This window comes from Taudactylus pleione, unplaced genomic scaffold, assembly GCF_031769625.1.
Source record: "Taudactylus pleione unplaced genomic scaffold, aTauple2 ptg000276l, whole genome shotgun sequence".
NCBI classification, from domain to species: Eukaryota; Metazoa; Chordata; class Amphibia; order Anura; family Myobatrachidae; genus Taudactylus; species Taudactylus pleione.
The window spans coordinates 11,896,393-11,917,825 of NW_028284678.1; the positions used below are offsets into that span (position 1 = coordinate 11,896,393).

General features: G+C 43.7%; 1 protein-coding gene across 1 annotated transcript in view; it reads right to left on the reverse strand.

The window, feature by feature from the left end:
* Positions 1-21,433, reverse strand: part of URB1 (URB1 ribosome biogenesis factor) — a 144,227-nt gene that overhangs the window by 6,055 nt on the left and 116,739 nt on the right. Inside the window, exons 31-36 of the mRNA XM_088481649.1 lie at positions 9,894-10,054; positions 9,562-9,673; positions 7,807-7,913; positions 7,568-7,711; positions 6,562-6,671; positions 93-290 (exon numbers count right to left, since the gene is read on the reverse strand). Coding sequence (XP_088337775.1) covers positions 93-290; positions 6,562-6,671; positions 7,568-7,711; positions 7,807-7,913; positions 9,562-9,673; positions 9,894-10,054 — 832 coding nt within the window. The remainder of the gene's footprint in view (positions 1-92; positions 291-6,561; positions 6,672-7,567; positions 7,712-7,806; positions 7,914-9,561; positions 9,674-9,893; positions 10,055-21,433) is intronic.

Below are 21,433 nucleotides of genomic sequence, written 5' to 3' on the forward strand. Positions count from 1 at the left end.
TGATGTTCCGCCACTGCAAATAGCATAAAGAGCAATCGTACATAAAGTCTTACAATCTTAATAACCACGATATAAAGTAGGCAGCTGCTGACCTGATGTGTCTGAGCACAGCCATCAATACTCCAAGATACTCATTCACCAGATGGAGGGGAAGGAACTTTTCTTGGTCTGTGGCTCCGTCCTGGCTCAGTCTGCCTCTGGATTTGGCCTTCTCTTTCTTTCCCAGGTTAGTAAACCATAAGCTGTTAATTAATGCTATTACACTGCCAAGAGCTTTATAGTCAATGTACCTGAAAAGCAAAGTTTTAATTTAAAAATACAAACATGATTCACTTCCTAAAACGTCTGATCAATGGTTCTTACTACCGTCCTGTCCACTGGTTAATACGGTTCTCTGTGATTTTGGTAAAATTGAAAAAATTCAATTACCTGTATACATGATTTTTAATTGAAAAAAAAAAAAAAGTGGTAACATGTCATTTGCTCTGACAGTGCGTTTGTGCATTTGGTGTATACAGCTATGGCCAAAAGTTTTGAGAATGACACAAGTATTGGTTTTCACAAAGTTTGCTGCTTCAGTGTCTTTAGACCTTTTTGTCAGATGTTACTATGGTATACTGAAGTAACATTACAAGCATTTCATAAGTGTCAAAGGCTTTTAATGACAATTACATTAAGTTTATGCAAAGTCAATATTTGCAGTGCTGACCCTTCTTTTTCAAGACCTCTGCAATTCGCCCTGGCATGCTGTCATTCAGCTTCTGGGCCATATACTGACTGATAGCCGCCCATTCTTACCTAATCAATGCTTGGAGTTTGTCAGAATTTGTGGGTTTTTGGTTGCCAACCCGCCTCTTGAGGATTGACCACAAGTTCTCAATGGGATTAAGGTCTGGGGAGTTTCCTGGCCATGGACCCAAAATTTCGATTTTTTTTTGTTCCCCGAGCCACTAAGTTATCACTTTTGCCTTATGGCAAGGTGCTCCATCATGCTGGAAAAGGCATTGTTCATCACCAAACTGTTCTTGGATGGTTGGGAGAACATGCGCTTGGAGGATGTTTTAATACCATTCTTTATTCATGGCTGTGTTGTTGTGCAAAATTGTGAGTGATTCAAGAGAGCGCTCATAGTAGGATTGCTAGATGTTCTAGTAAATGAGGAGGCAGCAGGTCTTCTAGAAGGAAATCCCCTTCCTTCAAAGATATATATGGGTAAGGATGAGATAAGCCAAGACTTAAATCAACAAATGAAGACTGTGCCAGTGTGTAAATGTGTAACTAAACTTATATAATGTAAATACAAAGCCGACACAAAAATGGTGTATTTAACTCCTTTAATAGTCACAATGCTCTTAGGAGTAAAATGGTGAGTAATATTGCAGCACAAATGGATCTAAAAGGTAAAAACAAATAATGTTGAAACGTACAGAAATGGAATGAGGGTGGAGCAAACAGGTATGGATGTGGGTATGGAGAGGATGATGAAGGGGGATGGAGAGTAATAGCCTGGGGGGTAGGCGTCCCTTAACCCCTCAAATGTGGCAATGTATAGAAAGTCTTTTGTAATAAGTCCCGGTGAGGCCTCACCTACTTTGCTCTTCTTTCTTCTATCTTCTTGTTTTGAGTTGATCCGGACCGTATTTCGATTAACGCCGTCTGTGTGTTCACCGGCTTGGTCCCCGCAGTCACGCCGGGACACGTATCCCTTCCAGCGCCGGGGTATCGCGAGATACTGTGGGCAGTCGTGGCGGAAGTCCCAGTCACTATCAGCGCACTCTAACTCACCCGATGGTGAGGAGACTTGGAAGTGGATGGATTTGCGGGGTGTGGGGAGAATTAAGGGTTCTCCCAGGGTGGATGAAAGGATGTCTGAGAGGGGTACTCCAAATGCGTTGTGGCCATCAGACCTTCTTAGGGGAGTGATGTGGCGCCATCTTCATAGAGGGCAATATATATCAGAGTATTGGATGACGTCATAAGGTGCTCTGGCTATCAATCTTCATGGTGATGTGGGCGGGTCGTGGGTGTCATAAGGTGTGTGTAATTAAGGCAGCTTGAATCTGTTCTAGCAGAGTGTAGATGGACAGCTGTAAAGAGTTGTAATTACCAATTAGGTTAATGACGTATGGCTGTGTTGAAGGGGGATCTTAATATATAGAAATAGGCAATGTTATGACTGATGATTTGGAGGTATAACTCATTGTCCAATGGAGGTGATCACACATCTGTGCGTGACGAGACAGTTATATATTTATAATGAGAAATAAAACAAGGATAGGTGGATAAAATATAGGTAAAATCAGCAAAGGGATGTGGATGGACCATATAGATAATAATATAATAAGTAATCATAATAGATATAAATTGGAAGGATGAGCATGTAATAAATGCACTCTCTCTTGAAGCAGTAAATGGGCCCTTGGTTTAGCATGGAGAATCAGGTACAATGTAGCGCGCGACTAAGATTATGGAAATTGATGGTAGGATTGGACATTCTGGGAACATGCTCTAACGAGTCCTTACAAGTATGTCGTGTTATCCGGTGATAACTGATCTAACACTTCATTGTCGAGGTTGAGGCCCTGAGGTGCTAAAGTTTTGCGGTCAATCATCCACCTTAATTCTTCTTTGTTTATTTTTCTACTGTAGTCTCCACCTCTCCAGTTCTTATTGACTTGCTGAATACCTATAAATTCCAATTTACTGGGATTTTAGCTGCGAGAGTTTTTGAAGTGGTTGGAGAGGCTGTGTCTCTCTAATCCTTTACGTACGTTTCTGATATGTTCAGAAAGGCGTGTTTTTCATTTCCTAGTTGTTCTACCCACATACTGATGGCCACAGGGACACGTTATCAAATATATATCACTACTTCGCTATTGCATGTTATATGGTCACGGATTGTGTATTCTTTATTGGTCTTGTTAGAAGTGAACGTCTTACGTTTTTTTGTAGTTATGTTCAGTTTACAGGCTTGGCAGGATCCGCAGTGGGAGAAGCCTGGTGTGATTTTTAGGACTGTCAATGTTGTTTGTATTGCTCGGTTCCCTTTTATACGGTTGTGTACCAACATGTGTCTGAGGTTCAGTGCTTTTTAATAGATGATTTTTTGTTTCTCTGGGAGTATGTCGTTTAAAGCCTCATCTTCTAATCGGATGTGCCAATGTTTACTTAATATCTTGTTGAGGTGTCTATAGTTTATGTTAAATTGTGTTATGGAAATTTATTGGGGCCTTTGGTGTGTTTTATTTTTTCTTTGTAGGACAGTAAAGTATTTGTCTAGATTTTCTATTGTTTGTAATGTGTTGCATAAGGTCTCTTTTTTTGTACCCTTTTTCTAAAAATTGTTTCTCCATGTTTGCTTTGTGTCTGATAGTCTGTAAGTTTGCTGCAATTTCTACGTAGTCTTTTGAATTGGCCGGTGTGGATGTTGCTTGTGATGGTGTCCACTGTTAGAAATGATGTAGCTATTAACATCAACTTGTTTCTGGTTGTCTTCAATGAAATTGTTACGTCTAGGATGTCAACTGGTGTCCTGCTGTAGTTACTTGCAAATGCAAGATTCCTGTCGTTCTGATTGAGTTATTGCAGAAAATGTAGTAATTTTGTCTCATCTCCACGCCATATAAAGATGACATCATCAATATACCTGCACCACAGGACTTAATTTGCCCCGAACTCATGCTCTGACCAGATGGTTTGGTCCTCCCACCTACTCATGAATAAATTAGCATAGCTCGGCGCAAATTTAGTCCCCATAGCGAAGCCTCTGTCCTGTCTGTATTAAGTGTCTCCGTACCAAAAATAATTATGCTCCAGGATAAATCGTATGCAGTTGCGGATGAAGTGGGTTTTGTGACTGTCATGTTTTCATCTTGTAGTAAGTAGTGTTGTATGGCTTCTAGTCCCTGTTGGTGTTCTATTACTGTATATAGTGCATTGCTGGTGCATATCCAAAAATCTTCAGACCAAGAGATGTTTTTAAGTGTCTTTAGGATGTCGGTGGTGTCCTGTATGTATGATTTTTGTGTCCGTACGTGGGGTTGTTGGAAGAAGTCAATGTATTGTGACAAATTTGAGGTTATAGAATTGATGCCTGATATGATTAGGTGTCCAGGCGGATTTACGGTGCTCTTGATTTTTGGTGGATAGTTTATTACCGGAATGACTGGGCGAGGGTTGTGGAGGAATTTCTATTCCTGTTGATTCAGGATGCCTTTGTTCAGACCCTCTTCTAGTAAATTCTTTAGCAACTGTTGGTGGTGGGATTTTGTGGTAACACAGCGTATGTGGTGGTGTCTTTCACGATTCTGGTACATTCGTCCAGATAGTCTCGTTTGTCGAGGATCACTACCCCCCCCCCCCCCCCCCCCTGTAGTGGGTGCAAATTTTAACCCTTTATTCAGTAGTGATATGTGGCTTGGTTCTATGGTGGCCTTACTTAAGTTGAAAATTCCTGATCTTTTTGTTTCAATGGGGCTTGTTTTTGATGTTTTGCCTGAATTTCCTCTACCTCTTCTAAAGCGTCTAATTTTATTTTGTTTTGATTGTTGTGTGACATAGCGCAGGCCTGTTGACCTGCGCTGATCTCTAAAAAATGAGTCCCCCATGATGCGGTAGTGTTTTGTGGATAGTTGTCAGGCAGTGTTTTCAAAAGAGGCTCTCATGGAGTCTCTACTTGATACTTGTCTTGTCCTTCTTCTATATGTAGTATTAAACATCACTCCCCTAAGAAGGCCCGACGGCCGCGACGCGTTCGGAGTACCCCTCTCAGACATCCTTTCATCCACCCTGGGAGAACCCTTAATTCTCCCCGCACCGCAAATCCATCCACTTCCAAGTCCTCTCACCATCGGGTGAGTTAGAACGCGCAGATAGCGACCGGGACTTCCGTCACGATGGCCCGCGGTATCTTGCGATACCCCGGCGCCGGAAGTGACAAGTGTCCCGGCGTGACTGCAGGGACCAAGCCGGTGAACACACGGACGGTGTTCAATCAGAATAGGATCCAGATCAACTCAAAAAAGAAGACAGAAGAAAGGAGATAAAGAAGAGCAAAGTAAGTGAGGCCTCACCGGGACTTATTGTATTACAAAAGACTTTCTATACATCGCCACATTTGGGGGGTTAAGGGACGACAACGCCCAGGCTATTACACTCCATCCCCCTTCATCATCCTCTCCATACCTGTTTGCTCCCCCCTCTCTGCCCCCTCATTCCATTTCTATACATTTCAACATTATTTGATTTTACCTATTAGGAGTAAAATGGTGAGTAATATTGCAGTACAAATGGATCTAAGAGCACTGTGACTATTAAATGAGTTAAATACACCCTTTTTGTGTCAGCTTTGTATTTACATTATATAAGCTTAGTTACACATTTACACACCGGCGCAGTCTTAATTTTTGGTAAGAATGAGATAAGCCAAGACTTAAATCAACAAATGGAGAGTGAGCCCACTCCCTTGGCTGAGAAGCAACACCACACATGAATGGTCTCAGGATGCTTTACTGTCTGCATGACACAGGACTGATGGTAGCGCTCACCTTTCCTTCTCCGGACAAGCGTTTTTCCAGATTCCCCCAACAATCTGAAAGGGGATTCATCAGAAAAAATAACTTTACCCCAGCCCTCAGGAGTCCAATCCCTGTACTTTTGCAGAATATCAGTCTGTCCCTGATGATTTTCCTGGAGAGAAGTGGCTTCTTTGCTGCCCTTCTTGACACCAGGCCATCCTCCAAAAGTCTTACCTGCCTGCTGCCATTCCTGAGCAAGCTCAGCACCGGTGGTGCCTCGATCCCGCAGCTGAATCAACTTTAGGAGACGGTCCTGGCGCTTGCTGGACATTCTTGGGCGCCCTGAAGCCTTTTTCACAACTATTGAACCTCTGTCCTTGAAGTTCTATATGATCCGATAAATGGTTGATTTAGGTGCAATCTTACTAGCAGCAATATCCTTGCCTGTGAAGCCATTTTTGTGCAAAGCAATGATGACTGCACATGTTTCCTTGCAGGTAACCATGGTTAACAGAGGAAGAACAATTTCAAGCTCCACCCTCCTTTTAAAGCTTCCAGTCTGTTATTCTAACTCAATCAGCATGACAGAGTGATCTCCAGCCTTGTCCTTGTCAACACACTCACCTGTGTTAACGAGAGAATCACTGACATGTCGTCAGCTGGTCCTTTTGTGGCAGGGCTGAAATGCAGTGGAAATGTTGTTTTTGGGGATTAAGTTCATTGTAATGGCAAAGAGGGACTTTGCAATTAATTGCAATTCATCTGATCACTTCATGACATTCTGGAGAATATAGAAATTGCCATCATAAAAACTGAGGCAGCAGACTTTGTGAAAATCAATACTTGTGTCATTCTCAAAACTTTTGGCCATGGCTGTACACTTAGGAGGAGTCTGCATATACTCAGACAACACAATGACCTGACAATGAGCATCCACTATATAGAAGAACTAATCTTGCACTAGAACTCTTCCCTCCCCTGAACCAGTAATGTGCAATGCGGCACATGGCTGGGTGACTCCATACTGCTGGGTTTGGATACATACCACTTCCCCAGGATATTCAGTATCCAGGTCAGCAGGCTGTGGTCTCGGAGGAGTTCATAAGCTGCTTTTGGAACTTTAGAGGCTTTCAGAAATATTTCCATGATCTGATTCTGGAAAGGTAACAGGCAAAAGGGACTCGGTGACCTGAATTGCACTATACAAAACTTTTTCAATGTATTTATGAGAGAGGCTGGATATTCACAATGAACGGATCACGATGCATGCGATAGTAGCTAAGCATGTACATGTAATATCGCACATGTATTAATGGAGAGGAAGGGAGAAAAAGAGAAAATAGTTGTGTTTATGTAAGGTTTAGCCATCTATAATGCTTCCATTGTCAATAACATAGAATCCAGGTTGTAGTCTGCCCTACACTCAGGTCTGTAATGATGTAGAGTCTTAGTTACCTGGAAATCCTACTAATGGAAATCTCATCCTGCATATCAATAATGATCGGTGTCTTACCGGGTCTGACAAACTTTCTAAAGAGGAGAAGTTGCCCATAGCAACCAATAAGCTAGCTATCATTTATCTAGCACAGCCAATAAAATGCTAGCTAGATTGGTTGCTATGAGCAACTTCCACAACTATACTCTATAGAAGGTTTGACACATCTCCCCCTACTATGAGTTTGCATGCACTACCGAAGACCTAGCATTCAGCCTGTCTGTCATGGCCCAGGACAGAGACCAAGCTTCCAATAAGGTACACAATATATCGTATCCCTGTAAATGTTAGCAGTCACCAAAGAAGGTATAATTTATGTATTGAAAGACATGAAAAAGTAAGCTATATAAAATTTGCTTGGTTAAAATAAAAAATAAATAAATAGAAAAGGAAGGTACTCTTAGCGCACCCAAGGCATTGCGGATAAGAGAAGGTGTATGTGGCTTCCTGAGATGCCCATGTGGCACATACACTGGCAGCGGAAGGACTAAAGGGTAATAGCCGAGCATTAAATTACATGATGTTGGAGAAAGACGGGGAAAAGCCAATCCATTACCTGCAATGTTTCATCACACAGGGGACAGGTGTAAAACGTCATCAGGACCATGAAAATCCTCTGGTAATCGTACAGCTCATAGCAATACTTGTCCCTCATTCCATCACTCAGTAAGGTGAGGATCCACCTGCGCTCTGCCTTGTGCTGTTCATCCATGCAACATAAAGAGAGCGTTACAGTATAATGCAGACCTGTCTACCGCATCAGACATCCGGACAGCGGGCTGGGCACTAACCTACCTCTATGTCGGAGCTAAAGAACAGTCTGTAGAAGTCAGGAACTTTGTTCAGGTCCAAGTACTCATGAGATAGCAGGAACTTGGTTATCTTAATGTACATATGTTCTTCTGTTCAGTAATAGACAAGAAACAACAATATGAAAACTTTCCATCACTTACAGAGGACAAGTGTAATTTCATTCTAAGGTCACCCTATGGGATGAGACTGGTGGAACATAGAACTTAGGCCCTGATTCAGAGCCGGACGCTCTGACCAGAGCGCTCGCTCTGAATCAGGGCCCACCTCCATAACTATGGAGCGTCCTCCTGGACGCTCGTATAGCTGTGGGTCACCACCCACAGCCTATACGAGCGTGCAGGATGATGGTCGCGATGGCCTTGACCATCGCGACCATCGCCAGTGCGAACAGAAGCCTGCGGTTGAGTTTTTCAACCGCAAGGCCAGGACTGATTTTGGCTCTATCAGAGCCAAAATCACTCCCACTGACATCACTAGGGATGTCAGTGGGGCCGGCTTCTGACGGTAGGCGTTCCCTTGGGAACGTCTCCGTCTGGCAGGCACGCCCTCGGCACGCCCACCAAAGGGGGCGTGCTGTCAATCAACATCGACAGCACGCCCCCTTTGATCAGACACAACGAGCAAAGGAAAGTCCTTCGCGCGTCGCGTCTCGCACATGTGCACGACGGAGCTCCCTCCGTCGTGCGCATGCGCAGTGCACACCATCGACCCACTTGCAAGCGGACAGCCGCTCGCGAGTGGGTCTGAATCAGGCCCTTAGTTTTTACACCATAGTGTTCATGCAGTGTGTGCTTGTTCCTTCAGTTCTGAAAGGTTACCAACTTTTACCAAGACAATGGGGGAAATTCAATTAGCCGCGAAAAGCCTCGGTTTGGCGAAAAGTTTACACTTGTGCGATCTTTTCGCCAAAAATGTGTATCGTGCAATCCTATTGCCCGCGGCTTTTCACACATGTGAATCGGCGCAGCTAAAAGTGGCTAATAGTTTTCACCATCTCAGAGCAGGTGAAAAAATGTGCAAAACCCCCATTTTGTGCTAAAAATGTGGGAACTTGGACCTGGGTGAATGCCGCATCACGTCTTTTGTAATAACATTGCCTGAAAGCCCGCATACGCGATAGAGAAAAAGTTACACATTTGGGCAAAGGGGGCAAAAAGTTCACACATGCGAAAACTTTAACGTTTTTGCGTTTAATTGAATCCGGCCCTTAGGTGAAAATTGAAATAATTTTGAAATCGTTGAGACCTAGGGGTAAATTTACTAAGATGGGAGTTCTATTAAGAAGTGATGTTGCCCATAGCAACCGATCAGATTCAAGGTATTATCTTCTAGAAGGTGCTAGATAAATGAGAAGTAAAATCTGATTGGTTGCTATGGGCAACATCACTTCTCAAATAGAATCCCCATCTTAGTAAATTTTCCCCCCTAGAGAGACTGCGTTGGTGTGGATGGGCTAGCTTGCCTACATAGAGATGGGGCTGAAGTTGCGGCAAATGGGACCAGGATGACTCAGGTCCAGGACGACTCAGCGTCTATCGCCCTGAAAATGTGCATCTTATTCGCATAAATGAAACTGGGGGTGATAAAACTACAATGGTAGATTGCAATGACAATTAGATGTGTGACATTTGTACATCTGTGTGCACCTGAGTCTGTATACAGGGATACGATGCAGAAGACGCTGCTTTAGTTAGCTGTATATGTTTCTTGTAGTCCTTTACAGTTACGGAACATTACCTGGCCTGAGGATTTGCTGGGCGGCTCTAGCGCTATACAGAGCCAATGAGAACGTCAGCCGGTAATTCTCCTGTCTGATTCCGTTTTTCAGGACGTCTAGAACATACAGCAGCTGGAGTGGCAGATAAGGTGTACAGGTCAGGTAATCGGGAAAAGCAATGAATGGAAAAAAATATTGAGAGTAATTAAAAAACACAAGGCAAAAACGTTTTAGAAGTAACGATTGGGAAAGAGGAGGAAAAGGGAGACTGTTTAAACGAGGATCAGAAAAATAAAAGTGATCATGTAAAGGGGATAAGCCTGGAATGCTATTCATGATGCTTGGTCCCCACCTCCTCCTTGTGCCTGAAACGCGCGCCCTCCATGTGAGAGACAAAGGATCCGAGGACGTGATTGGCGGCTGCTCGCATGCTGTAATCGTAACTGCTAAGCGCAGCCAACGTCAGCCCCAACGCGTTCACTTCCGCAAACTTCATACAGTCCACGACCAGCTCTATAAAGGATGGATAGACATGGTCACTAAGACACCACGTAGGGAATTACTACACATGGCCATCATACTGGGTATTACATGGACATTACAAGTCAGCGAGACACAAAAAAAAAACTACACAAAAAGACAAAAAGGTCATAACATATAGCGCACAGGTCCTTCAAAAATAATATGGAAGAGGTACAAACCAACAAGGAACCAAAGTGGACTTACCGAATAGGTTACTGGTGTCCCAGTTTAAAAGGAGGGGGAAACCCCACAGATATAGATAATATTGTCACAGGATAAGAGGTACTAAAGTAATGCAAATGGAATCAGGGGTACTACACAACGGATCACCGGGAAATGATTTTGGTAGCTAGTGGAATAAAGAACACAGGGGCCGGGGAGGGGGGGGGTATAGAATGGCTGCCATCCTGGGCCACTACCTGTACAATTCTGCCTTTAAACGACAAATAAAACCCAAAAACAAAATGTTTAAACACCTGACCACAACATATCAGTAATTATTGAATTTAAGGAAGGCAGCCTGCGCTGCTGTGGAGAAGTCCAGGAAACCAGGTTATCGTGTAGTCTCCCCTAGCCTCCTCCTCCACGAAGTATACACAATGGGGTGATGCTGAAGCGGAACTTACTTCAACTGACTAAACTCTCAATGGGCTCGATTGTATTCAGCGCGATGTAAATGGCTCCGGGAGTGAGCTCCCGCAGCTATTCAATACACCGCGCTGACAATTCCGACTAATGATTTCTCCTCTCATCCCTCCGGGGATGAGAGAAGAAATCCGACAAAAGTCCCGGCGCGAGGCTGTTTTCTGCCCTTAGCGCCGGGAAAACAGCCTCGCGCCGGGAAGTTAGGTCGGGGAATGCCCGTTATCGCTCCTAAAAACCCTTTTTAAGGCGCGAGAACGAGCCTTCCCCGACCTAACAGCGCGATGAATTGAATAGCTCCGGGAGCTATCTCCCGGCGCTATTTACATCGCGCTGAATTGAATCGTGCCCAATAAATGTAAACGGAATATAAACGCGCTAACCACATTACTTCCAAACGCTGCTTGCACCGAAGCACGAATATTGTTACGGTAATGTTTAGTAAATATGTACCTGTAGAAGACCGTAAAGCAGCTTGGCAAAGTCTTTCAATCTGTCTCTGGCCATGAAGCAGCCATAACTCTAGTAGAGTGTGAGCAGATCCCTTCGTATATACTGTATCGCTTACAGAGCTGCATACGTGGTCTAAGACGTAACATACCTCTTCTGTATTTCTTCACAAATGCTATTTATTTTAATAGAAACCGATTCCGCTTTGGGTTTTTTTCACGTTGTACATTACCGTTTGATGCCACAACATTGTGAGGTCTTCTATCATGGCTGCTCCTCCTCGCCTGGATCCTGGGACTGGGGTACTTTGGAAATGGTTTGATCTGCCTCCTGAGATCTTAGAAATGGGAGCATCCTGCTCCTGACTGAAAAGCTATTCTCCCTCATGGGAAAACGGCACCAGTTTATTCTTACATCCCCACCTTCCTAGATCATTACCATATCACACTATGGAACAGTATGTGCAATACAGCACCTGGATGATAGTAAACTCAAAAAGGGGACATTAAATTGTTTGAGCCAGCGGCTATTTCTTTTGGGCGCCCGATGGAGCAATTCAGTACAGCAATTCGGGCGCGATTCTTCATTTTCTTTTTTTTTTTAATCCAATCATTTTTTATTGAGTTTTCTATGCATAATAAATTTACATTATAAGAACATTGTACATAATACAATAAAAACTAAGTACATAAATTACACACAAAAAAAAACAGCAAAGAGAAATAAAAAAGAAAAATAAATAAATGTTGGTCTCATTTATAGCATTTAATTAACAAATTAATTATGTTCCTTCCTTCACATAAATTACCAACAACAAATAATTCGACATATAGGTATACGGCGATGCCTCCTCACACAACAATATTAGCGTATTTTGGTAACATGACTCCCTGGAATTAAGCAGTGAACAGGTTAGGCACAGTCAACCTTGAACAACTATGTGAAGAAACGAGCCATCTTTCCCAGACAGCATAATATTTCTGTACTGCGTTTCTGGCAGTATAAACATACTTTTCATGCGCAGCAACCGCCCCAACCAAGGATAACCATATTCCCAGGTTTGGCCCAGAAGTCGCCATCCACTCCCTTGCTATACATACTTTGGCAAGCGTACAGAGACTAACAGTGTATCGTATGGCGTGCTTATCGATTGAGTCTGCATCAATCACAGCCAAAATGCATGTCACAGGGGTAAGGATATCTTGAGGTATACCAGTAGAAATAATAACACAAAGTACCACTTGCCAAAAGGAATTCACCAGAGGACAAGACCATATTAAATGCCAAAAGTTCCCCTTTTACATTTGGAGTCCGACCTGACCCCTATACTCATTAATCGGGCGGGTGTCATATATACTCTGTGTATTATAAAGTATTGTATCTGCTGGTATCTAACGGACGTGGTAGCAAAACAAGGGCTAGCAAGAGCTGCTCTCCAATCATCCTCCTCCATTACTCCAACATCATTTTCCCATTGCAGTTTTAAAGATAATAACTCAGACTTATGGTGCTTATTCAGCAAGTTAGTGTAAATCCCAGATATTAAGCAGCCAGAACCAGCAGATTGCAATAAAGTTTTAATAGGAGGCTCCTGAAGAGATAGAGGAACTTCAGAGAACTGGGCATTGATGGCATGTCTAAGCTGGAGGTATCTAAAGAAGAAATGGTAGGGGACGTCAAACTCTAGACGCAGCTGGTGAAAGGACTTTAGCGTTTCTGCCTGAAATATCTGCCCAATAGACACTATACCCCACTGGCCCCAGGCCTCACCGACCTGAAGAGCAGAGAGCTCACTGAGACAATGAGCCTGGGCAAGAGGAGTATCTGGATCTATGCCCTCTGCTTGTAATAGACGTGAAACCAGTCTCCAGATAGTGATAGCCTGCCTAATTAAGGGGATATTAACTATATGTATATTATCACTCAACAATAGTTGCAATGGGGATAGGCCTGTATTGTAGTGAACCAGGACAAGGGAGGGCAAAGAATTATCAGTTTTGTTATTAATCCATTCCCATACATGTGCCAATTGTGCAGCAAAATAATACAATTTAAAAAAAGGTAATGCCAAGCCACCAGAATCACGAGGCCTAGTTAAAGTATCTAATTTGATCCTGACTCTTTTGTTGGCCCATAGTAGAGAGGATAAAAGACCATCATTCTGTTTAAAAAATTTCTGAGGGATGTACACCAGAGAATGACAGACTGTACAGGATTTTAGGTTGGAGAACCATTTTAACAAGGTTCACTCTTCCCGTTAAAGTTAGTGGCAGTTTGTAAGATCCGAGGGAATCCAGACATTTCTGGCATTCAAGTAGGCGACTCCTCGTATAAAATCTCTCTATTTGCCGACAATGTCCTCCTTACTCTCACCAACCCCTTGATTTCCCTCCCAAATCTGTTCCAAGAAATCTCCCTTTATGGACAATTTTCAGGTTATAAAATCAACAACAACAAATCAGAAGCTTTGCCCCTCCATATCCCGAGGTCGTCTCTGGAGCTCCTCCGTCTCAATTTCAATTTTAACTGGCGTTTGGAATCCATTAAATATCTAGGTGTCAACCTGACAAAATCTTATCATGGTCTCTACAAGGCAAACTATCTCCCTCTATTTAGGGGCATAGAACAGGACCTTTCTCATTGGCGCTCTCTATTTATCTCTTGGACGGGCCGCATAGCAGTGATTAAAATGAATGTCCTTCCCAAACTCCTCTACCTTTTCCAAACCCTTCCTGTGGCAGTCCCTCCCCACGTTCTATCTTCTTTACAGGCAAGTTATGGTAAATTTATCTGGAACTACAGAAGATCTCGTATACGTAGAGCAGTCCTTTTCAAGACCACTTCAGCTGGCGGCCTAGGTCTCCCCTCGTTATCCAAATACTACCAAGCCTCTAGACTTAGCCAACTAGTCTCCTGGCACTCTCCCAAGGGAACCAAACGATGGGTTGATCTTGAATCAGCACTCACCAACACCCCATCGGTCTCAAATCTACCGTGGCTCCCCAGAAAACTCAGACCTCTCTGTATCTCGTTGGTCCCATCAGTTACTCTTACTTTATCTGTATGGGACTCTCTCGATACTAAGTTCTCTCTATCTACTCACCCCTCGCCTCAAACACCTCTCTGGTTTCACCCTTCTTTTCTTCCTGGCCACTCGCCCCATATGATCTCTACATGGTCGGCAGTTGGCATCACCCGCTTTCATCACATCCTGGGCAATTTTGCCACCCATTCTTTTACAGAGTTACGGGAGATTCTCTGCCACAGTCCTGTTTCTACCAGTATCTCCAGATTCGCCACTTTGTCCATTCATCCCTCCCTTCTCTTGCCGCTTTACGAAACCCCACGGCTATGGAACGCCTTTGTATTTATAGACCCGTGGAAAAGGGATTAATTTCTCAGATCTATCATTCTATACTAGATCAGGTTAGCCCGCCCCTAGAGACCCATGAGTGTTGTTGGGAGATAGACTTGGGTACCTCTCTGGGAGAAAACACTTGGGAGGCTATACGCCTTAATATATCGAAATGCTCAATTAGTGTCTCCATCAAGGAAAACTCTTATAAGGTGTACACTCGATGGTATCTTGTCCCGGAGCATCTTCACCAAATATACCCTAATTTTTCTAACCTTTGTTGGAGACAATGTGGACAAGTCGGCTCTTTCTACCATATTTGGTGGTCCTGTCCATATATTGTCCCTTACTGGTCCATGGTCCAATCTACTATATCGTCAATGACTCCTTATGCTTCCCCTCTTACTGCTGCTTCGTTGCTCCTGTGTGCCCCGATCTGTCAACTTTCCAACCATGAGAATAAGTTGGTCCTACACATCTCCTGTGCCGCCAAGTATCAGATTGTTAGCTCTTGGAAACAACCACTCCCTCCTACTCGTCAACAGTTTCTCAACCGCGTCTGGTTTGTGGCCGAAATGGAATATATCACGAGCCTCCAACACAACACGGTGGACAAGTTTAACGCAATCTGGTCTCCCTGGTACGGCTCCCAGGGTGTGACCCCTCCTGGTCTCCCATAATTATTTGCCCTCTGCTCTTTTCTCTTTTTTTCCTTTTCTTTCTCTCCCTCTCAAATTCTTTATTCTATCCCCCCCAGCTCGCTAACTTCCTCTCCACTCCCTGACTGTTATTTCTATTTTTTTTATTTTCCCTTCTACATAATTTCCAAATTATTAATTTGTATCTATTTATTTACTTTTCTACTCAATTATTATTATTATTTTATTTTTCACACACACACATATTATATATATATATATATATATATATATATATATTTTTTTTTTTATTTTTTTATTTTTTTCTTCTCTTGATATTGTTTGTTTCTTTGTTCTGTCCTACTTTCCCAAGGAATTACAAAAAAAAAAAGAGGGAAAAAAGAAAAGTTACATTTCAATATCAGTATACTTGTTATTTATCGATTTGTATGGCGAATATTTAACTTTGTTCCTTAATCCCCCTTAGGGACTGCACTGTTTTTTTTTTCCTGTTTCTCTTGTATTGATACCCCAATAAAATTATATGATAAAAAAAAAAGTTAGTGGCAGTTTACTCCAAATTGGGACACGAGACTTAACATAAGCAATTTGCAGCAGTAAGTTCAGTGACAAATATTGTTGAGGGGTATTAGAGATCCATATTCCTAAATATTTAAATGAGTTCACCCATTTTAAAGGAAGATTTATAACATGAACATCAGGGCAAGTTCCCCTAAAGGGAAGGATACAATTAATTAATAGGCCAGAATATTTTCCAAATAAGTCAATAACCTCTAAAGCCTTAGGCATAGAGGTATCAAAGTGCGTGACAAAAAGTAGCATGTCATCCGCATATAGCGCAATTTTATCTTCCCTTGATCCTAGCAGAAACCCTTGTATGTCAGCGTGAGTTCTAATCATGCAAGCCAAGGGCTTAATGGCCATAGCGAACATGATGGGTGTGACAGGGGACATCCCTGCCTTGTTCCCCTAGACAGAGAAAAGGATGTGGAAATAAATCCGTTCACAGACACCCTCGCCACAGGATCCGTATATAGAAGCTTTATCCACTTAATAAAACCTGGGCCAATACCAAAACGTTCCATAGTCTCCCAGAGAAATACCCATTCAATCGAATCGAACGCCTTGGCGGCATCCAGTGACACGATAATAGAGGTATGTGGGTCCCCACGTTTTATCTGTAAGGGTGTAAATAACCGCCGTAAATTTATTGCCGTGGAATTGCCGGGCATAAAGCCTGTCTGATCAGGGTGAATCAATTGGGTTATGACCCGGTTAATCCTGGAGGCTAATATTTTTGCAAGGATTTTCACATCTGTAGTGAGGAGAGAAATGGGTCTGTATGAATCAGTCCTGGTAAGATCTTTACCTGATTTAGGTTAGACAACTATCAGTGACTCAGACATAGACTTTGGCAACATATTGTTTACGTAAATTTGATTAAAAAGCTCCAATAGTTGTGGTACAAATATTTTGTTATGTTTTTTGTATAACTCCAGGGGACGCCCATCTAAGCCAGGGGGCTTTACCATTTGGGAATGATTTTAGGGCCACTTCTACTTCCTCTAATGTCAATGGGGAGTCTCTTGCCTCCAGGGAGAGTGTCGGGAGTGATACAGCAGACAGAAACGCACGCACCTCCTGTTGGGAATGAACCAACCTAGGTTTATAAAGGTCACAGTAATATTTAACGAATTGCTCCACAATATCTGTGGTGCGCACATATTCAACGTTATCTGACCCAACTAATTTTATCACTGTATTGGGTGACTTTTGTTCAGTTCGGGCCAAGTTAGCGAGATAAGAACCGGGTCTATCACCGGATGCCTATTGCAAGTGTGAATTAAAAAGTAGCCTATATTGGGCCTTGTCCATCAAACAGTCCATCCACAATTTTTGGGCATCCCCCATGCTTTTTAATTTAATTCTGAGCCGTCAGCAATATAGGCTAACTCCAAGGATTTACATGAAGCCTCCAAATCCATTTCAACTTTTTTATAGAAAAACTTCAAGCCAGCAACTCTTCGAATAAGAGAGCCGCTGAGAAATGAGGCATCCCACAAAACCGAAACAGATGCAGTACCACTATTTAATTCAAAGAAATCCCTCCACTCCGCTTCCAGCTCTGCTCCAGTGCCCATACGTGAAAGCCAAAACGGATTCCATACGTGAAAACCAAAAACGGATTGATTCTTCATTTTCAATACTGAATGTGACCGGATGACCTTGACCCACCAGGTGATCACAGATATTTGTCCATGGACTTGGAATAAAGGGTGGCTACTGGCCCGTTAGTAACCTGAGTGGGCTTACTTCACCACTCCTAAAGAGTTCCCTCTCAGTCAGTAACCTAAAAAATGTAAAAATGGGAGCGCTAACTACACAGCTGCTGGTTTGAAAATATTTATATTTATTGCAATAAAACAATTATACAAATAACATTAAAAAACATAAGCAATACCATGGTATGCAGGTGGAAATAGTATGGCCAAGAATTAATTATCCTAATGCATATGATGCTAAAAGATATATATGTGTAAGCCTGGATAACACTAGCGCAAAAAACCGGTCCGTTATTTTTAGAGGTCCAATCAGTATCCAGTATAGTAATCACAGACAGTGTTAATATAAATTGCAGCTGGTCGAGCAGATTAGTAAAGCTCAAGAAATAGGGTTCAGTTGGTCCAGAATGTTAGTAGACGTCACAACACAGCATCAAATAATGCAAAAAAAAAAAGTCCCGCAGATAACAGCAACCAGCGTCTAACCCAATAATAGGGAGATATCATGCACGTTAATCATATAACTCAGGCATTTCATGTACACTCAGCAGTATATTGGTAAACAGCAATCTGCTGTATATACTTAATCTGTGGGTTTGCTGGTAGCCGGCGGCAGAGAAACCTCCGCTACTGTACCCGGCACTCCAGGCTTTTTGATTGTGATGGTGCAGGACCATCTGTTACTGCCTCATCCCACTGCGTAGTGGGCAAGCAACACTCCCACCAGCAGGCTCATACACCAAAACTTCCTACTTCTGAGTATGTGTGGACAGGCTGCTGCAACACCTTCTGGGTAGTGTCTGTTAATTCCCACTGGTCTCTCACCATGGACCAGTTTGCATGGTGGCAAAGGGATTTAGCTTGAAGACACTGGGCTCAATCATGAACAGCTGGAGAATGGAACAGCATTTTGCACTATTCTGGTGGTAACAGGATACAGCAGATGAACTGCAGCACCAAGAATTAGGGATTAGCCTCCTCAGTGTTGTGGCTGCCATCTTGACCAAGGGGGCTGGGTCTCCGGCCACACTCCTCTTCCTCCCCCCATCAATGCAGGCCATGTCCCAATGACTTGACTCCTGGTCCCGCAGTCTCTTGACGTAAAGTTAGCTGGGGGGCTTTGGCTCCAGTCTAGACAGTTCATCCATATTACAATGGGCCTTTTCTTGTAGGGAAAGTGTCTAAATAGTAACCCTGAAGTCCAAGGGTCCACCATAACAGTCTGTCAGTTGTAGTTTGTAGCCAATCAAAAGGTTGGTGGTCAGTTACCACTGTGGGGGGCCAGTTGCGCAAACAGTGCTGAAGTTGATCCAATGCACACACAATTGCCAACCGCTGTGTACCAATTGTGGCATACCCCACCTTCCACCATAGCAGTATTTTACTCAAACAGGCCATAGGGTGCTTCTGTCCATATGGCCCCTCCTGGCTCAGTACTGCTAATTTGAACCACAATGTCCTGGTCATGATTTTGTGCCATCAGCACAGGAGCTGGTACCAGAGCAAACTCACAAACTGGTATCCAGTCCAATGACTTGGGAAGAAAGTCAGAGAAAACTCATCCATAGGGCCCTACAGTTTCTAAGGTCAGTTCCTGTCTTGGGGTTGCTTCTACCTCCACTTGTTTGGGCATAACTCTGCCTCCTCCCAGTCTACACCCTAGGCACTGCACCTCTGTCCTTTGTATCTGGCATCAGTCCGCGCTAACAGTCAGACATGCCCTTCAGTTCTCCTCTAACAGCCTACAACTCCGAGAAAATACCTCGCCACCCAATTCTATTTGGGCTCACCTCTACAAGTTAAACAAGCAACCTGGGCTCCAACACTCAGATTTGGGGCAGTTCATCCACAGATATCCAATTTTCCCACAGCTGTAGCTTTTCCAGTTGGGGCACTGGTAATCTCCGATTACTCTCAGTAACAGGACGAACCGGTTGCTGGCCAAAACCACCAGGTTTGGAAGGTGTTGACTTCGGGGGATGATGAGGAGAAGAAGGGTTTCCCATTGTTTATACAGCGCTTTGGGGTTGGCTGAAGGTCAGGCACTTTTGCCCTTGTAGTTGAATCTCCACATAACTGACGGTTAGCTGGGCTCCTAGTCTAGCACCTTCTCCCTCACCTCTTGGGTGCAACTGCAGTAAAACTGCTCCTGGCAAATCAGGTCAATCAGTGAAACCCATGTGGTGACACCAGATGCCTTTACCACGTACTGCGTACTTGGGTGGTGAACTGCTCATGGGTGCTATTAAGACTCATGGGCAAGACTTAAATCTTTTTCCTGTAGTGGATAAAGTGATAAATATTTCTGTAGGAGGGCCCTTACGAGTTACTCATAAGCTCCACAGTCCTCAGTATCCACTCTATACGCCTCTAGCACCTCTCCATGCCGACTGGGCACTAGGTGTCTTACCCACTCCTGCTTAGGTAAATCATGGAGTTTTTAAGTCCATTCCAAAACTAGTAAATGTCCATCAATGTCCCCATTATTGTCTGCAAAAATGCAAACCTGTATGGGTCCAGCAGCTGGCGACGGTTCCCTGAGTACCGCTGCCGGTGGTGTCCACTCGTCATGCCACCTCTCGATGATGAGCATACGCTCATTCTCTGTTGCTCAGTCTCCCAGTTCCGCCAGTCATTTAGCTAGGATGTCTTAGAACATTCTGCCGTTTTCATCCATCCTGTGCATTCTCCCGCGCTGCAGTTACTCCTCTCCTGTGTAAATCGGCTTCTCCAATCTGGTGACTGAAAAGCCGCCTGCGATTATCTCACCACTATGCCACCAGTATCTGTGACCTGAGGACCTCGCTCCGCCAGGCGATCAAAGATGTTCTGATCCCACACTGACAAAACTGCATAATAAAACTCCTATTACCCTGCGGTCCTCACCATTGATTCCTCTTATTTGGGGTTTATATGTTAATATAGATTAGTAAGTAGCATTTTAACTATGGATGTATGAAATCCAGCCAGTCTGTTCAAAGAGAGGCGCTGACATGGTGATTGTCATGTATGCACCACTGATAATCTGTGCATTTTTTCCACTTTTGACATCTCAGCCAAGTACAAAGCAGAGGATAAAAACAAGAGATATGGTAAGAACTTACCTTTGTTATCTCTGTTTCTACGAAGTCCATAGGGTCCACAGGGTTGACCTTGGGGTTATAGCTGGAACAGGATCCATGGGCACCACACAGTTAAGCTTTTAGCTCCCAGGATGCACTTGGGTCCTCCTCTATACCCCGCCCCCGAGCCACAGGCACCTCAGTTGGTAAGCAGCCTAGGCCGGAGGAGAATATGGAACAGAGAGAAGGAAGACTGGAACACACAAGAAACCATACTCACAGCAATAGGAGACGGAAAACCGGTGACCAGCCACACAGCCCATTTGAAGCCAGGTGCGTCAGGGCGGGCGCCCTGTGGACCCTATGGACTTCGTAGAAACAGAGATAACAAAGGTAAGTTCTTACCATATCTCTTGTTTTCTACTTCAGGGTCCATAGGGGATCCACAGGGTTGACCTTAGGGATGTCCCAAAGCAGTTCAACTAAGGGCGGGGACGCTCCTGTGCTGAAAGGAGCACCCGGCGTCCAAAGGAAGCATCCTGAGAGGCGAAGGTGTCAAACGCATAGAACCTCAAAAACGTTTGAATAGAAGACCAAGTGACCGCCTTACACAGCTGAACAGCAGAAGCGCCACGTCTAGCAGCCCAAGAGGGACCCACAGAACGAGTGGAATGAGCCTTAACAGAGGCTGGCACAGGTAAACCCTCTTGTGCATAAGCCTCACAAATAACGGAACAAAGCCAACGGGCTAACGTTTGTTTGTTGGCAGGCCAACCCCTCTTGTGAAAACCAAAGAGGATAAACAAGGAATCAGACTTCCTAACCGAAGCCGTCCGGTCTACATAAATTCTAAGCGCCCGGACCACATCTAAGGAAGTCTCACCAGCTGAAAGATCAGGGGACTGAAAAGCTGGCACAAC